Source organism: Epinephelus moara, chromosome 17 (genome assembly GCF_006386435.1).
Source record: "Epinephelus moara isolate mb chromosome 17, YSFRI_EMoa_1.0, whole genome shotgun sequence".
NCBI classification, from domain to species: Eukaryota; Metazoa; Chordata; class Actinopteri; order Perciformes; family Serranidae; genus Epinephelus; species Epinephelus moara.
The window spans coordinates 5,706,922-5,713,398 of record NC_065522.1 but is presented as its reverse complement, the minus strand read 5'-3'; the positions used below and the strand labels follow the sequence as shown (position 1 = coordinate 5,713,398).

The window sequence follows — 6,477 nt, the reverse complement described above, 5'->3', positions numbered from 1 at the left end:
GGGGGGGGGGGGTGTCTACCTTTATTTGAAACTAACAATAGAGTGATCACAGGAAATGTGAGGAGAGAGAGAGGAAACAACATGGCATTTCTGGTCACGCAGCTGTTGTCAAAATTATCACTTTGAGAATCAATGAGCACTTTTTACGCCTCCGCGCGGGCAACAGCCATGGCTGGAGGCATTTTGTTTTCGGCTTGTCTGTCCATCTGTCGCCGAAGCCTTTAGGGATTTTCTTCAAATTTGGCACAAACGCCAAATGCATGTTAGGGCCATATCTAGCAAGTCCCAGTTTCCTATTATTTTTTGAGTGGCTTTAATGCGCCACCATCTTGGGAACCTTTAATTAAAGGCAGGTGTGCTGAACTGAGTGTGGAGCGCGGAAGACATCAGGTGGTTCTGGGGGTTTATAGTACAGTTGGAGGCTTTTTTTTTTTTTACTTTTTTGGAAGCTGCAATAGTCCATAAATTTCACACAAATGTCTAATAGGATAAAATGATGACGTGATGACATTCTATATCCAAAAGGTCAAAGTTCAACTTCACTGTGACATCATAATCTTTTCTGGCCATTACTCAACACCATATCTCAGGAGCAGAAGGGGAGACATTTGGTTGGATACTGAAGTTGTGACACTAATCTTGGGTACCCACCTTAAACTGTGCTGATTGTATAGATCTTCTGTGCTGCTGTGGGGAAGATGTGTGTGAAGCATCCACATTTCACCACAAAAAACCCTTATGCCCTTTATTAAATTCCTTCAAAGTTTTCTGTACATATATTATATGAGTCTTGACAGACATGGATGTAAACTGCAACATGACTGGCTGGTTTATAATCCTAGCATGTATTTTGTACTTCCCTTCATTTAAGATCATGTTAATGACTTCATAAATTCAGTATTGTTTGCAATTAGGTCAGTTCAATACAGTTTATACACACTCACCAGCAACTTAATTCGGTACACCTTGTTAGTACCAGGTTGGACCCCTTCAGAACTACCTTAATTCTTGGTGGTATAGGTTCAACAAGGTGCTGGACATACAGTATTCCTCAGAGATTTTAGTCCATATTTCTATCATGATAGCATCACACAGTTGCTGCAGATTTGTTGGCTGCACATCCATGACGCGCATCTCCCGTTCCACCATATCCCAAAGGTACTCAATCGGATTTAGATCTGGTTACTGTGGAGGCCACTGGAGTACAGTGAACTCATTGTCATGTTCAAGAAACCAGTTTGAGATGATTTGAGCTTTGTAACATGGTGCGTTATCCTGCTGGAAGTAGCCATCAGAAGATGGGTACACTGTGGTCATAAAGGGATGGACACTGTCAGCAACAATACTCAGTTAGGCTGTGGTGTTTAAATGATGTTCAGTTGGTACTGAGGGATCCCAAAGTGTGCCAAGAAAATATCCCACACACCATTGCACCACCACCAGCAGCCTGAACCGTTGATACTAGGCAGGATGGATCCATGCTTTCATGTTGTTTACACCAGATTCTGACCCCACCATCTGAATGTTGCATTAGACCAGGCAACATTTTTCCAATCTTCTGTTGTTCAATTTTAGTGAGCCCGTGTGAACTGTAGCCTCAGCTTCCTGTTGTTAGCTGACAGGAGTGGCACTTGGTGTGGTCTTCTGCTGCTGTAGCCAATCTGCTTCAAGGTTAGACGCTTTGTTTGTTCAGAGATGGTCTTCTGCAGACCTTGGTTGTAACCAGTGGTTATTTGAGTTACTGTTGCCTTTCTGTCATCTTGAACCAGTCTGGCCATTCTCCTCTGACCTCTGGCATCAACAATGCATTTTCACCCAGAGAACTGCCGCTCACTGGATATTTTCTCTTTTTCAGACCATCCTCTGTAAACCCTAGAGATGGCTGTGTGTGAAAATCCCAGTAGATCAGCAGTCTCTCAAATACTCAGACCAGTCCATCTGGCACCAACAACAATGCCATGTTTAAAGTCACTTAAATCACCTTTCTTCCCCATTCTGATGCTTGGTTTGAAAACCATCAGGTGGTCTTCACTATGTCTACATGCCTAAATGCATTGAGTTGCTGCCATGTGATTGGCTGATTTGCTATTTCCATTAAGGAGCAGTTGAACAGGTGTACCTAATAAAGTGGTCAGTGAGTGTATATGGTACATTTTCAAACAACACGTGTTGACCCAAAGTGCTTTGCAGTCAAGGCAGATAGGTTAGGGTCTACCTCAGTAGAGATGTACATTATTAAAGAAATGAAGGGACACAAAAGGTATTAAACATAATGTACTACAATAAAACATTAACAGAAAAAAATCAATACTAGAAATAGAATCAAACCAACATTGCTGTTGTATTATTGACCTGTACATTCCACTCCATTGTTTTGTAGGTGGTGGTGTGCTCTTATTTTGCTCACCACCTCAACGTCTTCAGCATGGTTTCACAAGAACACCTCCACACATTGGAGGATAAACCATCACTGCTGAGCCTCCACACTGCAGCTATTACTTACACCGGCAGCCACCTGGTGCTGACCAGCTACAACCAAGAGCAGAGGACCCCCTACATCACCCTGTGGGACCTGCACACAGGAACGGTGGGCTGTCACTGTTTGTTACAGTTTGCAATGCTCTTATATGTTCAGTTTTAAATACTTATTATTTGCGTTTCTCAGTTCTCTGATGACCAAAATAGGCAATTTGTGATTGACTTGTGGATGATTTGATTTCATGCTGCTCTCAGGTTATGCTTTGTACAAATTGTTTTAGGTGAGGAAGAGACTGAGCAGTGAGGGTGGAGTTTGCTGTGTAGCTATCACAGACAGTGCAGACAGAGTGGTCTTTGGGGCCACAGGAAGCAACAGGTAAGCGTTCAGCGCAGTGACATGGCCATGTTATTCATCACATCAACACTGCATCCTACCATTGTGAGTCACTGGTCTTGTTTAGTCCTGGATAGGGCTGCAGCTACTAATCAAGTATTCTACCGATTATTCTGGCAATTAATCGAGTAATCAGAGAAGAAATACTATTTTTTCATGAAATTACATTAGCTTTATGTAAGGGCAATAGTAATATATAGAAGAATAAATAAGAAAGTCTCTGAAATGAGAGAAATTAGAAAAAAAAAAGTTTCCTTTTTGAAAATTCAACATTTTTATTGCTTTGATAGCAAAAACATTTGTTTGCAGTGTGCACTAACAGTTGTGACAGATCAAAGGATGCATCTGCAGACTGAAAAAACAGAGTCCTGATGAACATTTCACAAGCTTAGCTTTTTCAGAATTTTCTGAATTGGCATCATTGCCATTGGCACTCTCATATCACATTCTGGGATTTAAGAGAAGAAAAACATTATTTGAAATTAAAAAAGGATAAAATTATCCATATAAACAGAACCCATTTAGCACATTTAAGTGCTATATTACACTCTTCTAGGTGTTAAAGTAAGTTTTTTGAACTGCAAAAACAAATAGAAAAATACAGGAAATGATTTAAAGTAACATCTTAAAAAAGTATACATCAACCTAAAACTGAGGCATACGTATATCTTAATATTGCCTTAAATTTGCAACTTCACAATCAGAACTAAGGTTTCAAGTCTCAGGCATAACGGAAGCCTTTACTGTCTTCTTGGAGGCTTTATATTGTTTGGGACAAACAAATGGACAGGAAGAGCTTTTTACATGAGGACCAGCCATACAGCTTTTTCTTCTGAGTGCTTTTACAAAGCCAACAAATTGTATCAATGTGCATTTCCTCTGGTGCTGCCCTGCCTCCGTCCTCCTGCAGGTGACAACTAACATAAAACAGTCACAAATTTAGGAGTTGTTTTCAATCAACTTCAAACAGTACATCAAGTTTCTTGTTCAGTCTTGCTATTTATACATCAGAAATATTGCCAATGTTATCCAATGCTCCTCAAGCACATAGTTAACTTTGCTTGCAAGACTTCTAACAAGCTAGCTGAATGATAAAGGCTTCCTTTTTGTTTGACTTCTAGACTTTGAAATCACAGCACTACAGGTGCTCACCTTTACATTTCAGATCTTTTAACCCTTCATTCTGCACCAAGACTCCTCAGATCTGACATGAGAATGTTGTTAAAAGTTCCACAGTCCAGGTTTCTCCAGGAGCAAACACTACGCCTCAGAATTGTTAGCACACCAATCAGTATTGCACAGGTCAATATGTAGGGCCTTGAAGCATGTCCATGTGCTCTGGAATAACGGATCCTAACAATGTCAAGTTAAGTAATTTGACAAATCACTATATGCCTCAGGGGACTTTACAGTCTGTGCAGCACACCACACCCTCTGTCCTTACACAGATATGGAAAAACTGCCTAAAAAAATCCTTAACGGGAAAAAAATGGAACAAACCTCAGAAAGGGCTACTGAGGAGAGATCCCTCTCCCTGGACAGGACAGACATGCGATAGAAGTCGTGTGTACAGAAAGACAGTCAGTATGACAAAATGATGATAGAACACAGACATAAAACTTTTACAAGACAACAGACAGGAGGGGGAGGAAAAAAACAAAGACAAGTAATCTCAGCCGTCATGACGGCCTGGTTCATCATGTGCTCATACATGGGTGGACTGAGAGAAGCTGGAAAACCAGTGCAACCCAACCTAAGCTGTTACACAATGAAAGAAGGGGAAATAGAGCTTAATCTCAAGAAATGTGTCTTAGTATCGAGACAAAGTGTAATACCTTTTAGTTTATATTGTATTACATACAGGCCAGCCATTAGGAAATATGGGCAGGGGGGCATTTTCCACATGTATTTTGTTGTTTGTTTGTTTGTTTTTCTGGCAAGAAAATGCCCTCCAATGAATGATTAGAGAAAAGTAAAATCTAACACTGACTGAAGAAATGACTGCATGGTATTAAATTATAAGATCAAATCATGACTGGAAAAAATACTACTTTGATCAAATTTTGTTCAAATTGTGTGCAAAACTGAAATAGTGTTAAGAGTATATTGCTGTCAACTCTCCGTTTTCCAGTCATACCCAACATGTAATTGCAAGACTCTTTAGGGACCCCAGTATGCAGAACTGATTTTTGAAAATGGCAATGCTCCTTTTTCCTTCGCCAAAATTTAGCATAACTTTGGAGTGTTATTTGGCCCGTTTTCCATCGGTACCAATGGATGCCTTAGGCCCTCTAGTTTAATATGATACCCATGTCTTCACTGTAGCTTTAAAACTGAGCCCGACACAGCAGGTTTTATTAGCTAATATTAGTCTGTCTCACTCCTCACCTTCAGCTCTGCCTGTCAAACCTGGTGCTTCTTCAGATTTTTTTCCTGTCAGACATTTGTCCATCGCCTCTCTGCTCCTTTCATTTTCCTGCTCTCTCTGTACCCTGACTTTTCCTTTAGGAGCTCTGAATATTTGGTGAGACATTCTGACTTAGCTAATCAGGCTGCAGTCTGGACCCCACCATTTCAATTTTAATGAAAAAAATAAATTTATTTATCATGCAAATACATATAAATTGTATTGTCAGTGATATAAGTCAATAAGTAAATTGTTGTACTTGATCCAATGTAAAGGTCAACCGTAGACCTTTCCATGGGCCCTCCCTTGGCCTTGGGCCAGGGTCATCTGTACCCTTTGACCCCCCTGATGGTGGGCCTGATTACATATTGCATAGTTTGATAAATACATTGGCATTTAATCAACAAATCTATTTTGGAGAGCAGGAGACAGACAAGGGCTCCCCATTGTGTTCACCCAGCCCTGCTATCAGCCTTCACACTCTGTAACATTAACTTTTCACCTCACAGTCAAAACAGCTGTTGTTGTCTGACATGATGTTGCTAATCAGGCTGCCATTGGGTTCCACTAGTATTGTGCTAACAAGAAAACCCTGTAGAGAATTCTGTCCCGAAATATCTGGATGTGAAAGTGCTTTCAGAGTTTAATATTTAGTGTTGTCAATGTTTGCTTTGACAGACTGAAGGTGTGGGACCCCTTCAGGGGAAAGTATAGGAGCATCAGTGGGTACGGGAACCTGACGATAGAAGTCTCCAGTAAGCTTCACGTTACAGAGGGAGGAAGCAGAGCCATCCTGCTGTCAGGTAGGAAACACAACTAGAAGTTATCAAAAGCTCATATAAAGGAGAGAAAATATTTATTAGGGCATTGTCTATATACTCTGGTGCTGGAAAGCAACTGTTTTCTCAAGGCCCTTTTTCATTAAGATGCAATCTTACAGCAAGTTTTCACACTTTGAAGCAAGTGAAATCAGTGTAGTCCCAGGAGGATACAGGCTGGATAAAAAGAGGCTGATATACATTTTTTATTTTATGACCAGCAGTCCATTTCTGTGCTACAATGATAGTATCTCCAGTGTTTTCTGCCAGAAAACCCTGGATGGTCAATCTGGGTTGGAAATGAGTTGCTGCCCCAAGTAAAGGAGTTCAAGTGTCTCAGGGTCTTGTTCAAGAGTGACGGTAAAATGGACAAATGGACA

General features: G+C 40.6%; 1 protein-coding gene across 1 annotated transcript in view; it reads left to right on the top strand.

Annotated features, from left to right (window-relative positions):
• The window catches only part of LOC126404723 (uncharacterized), a 41,152-nt gene that overhangs the window by 30,608 nt on the left and 4,067 nt on the right, over nt 1-6,477 (top strand). The window contains exons 27-29 of the mRNA XM_050068104.1: nt 2,381-2,587; nt 2,760-2,854; nt 5,958-6,082. Coding sequence (XP_049924061.1) covers nt 2,381-2,587; nt 2,760-2,854; nt 5,958-6,082 — 427 coding nt within the window. The remainder of the gene's footprint in view (nt 1-2,380; nt 2,588-2,759; nt 2,855-5,957; nt 6,083-6,477) is intronic.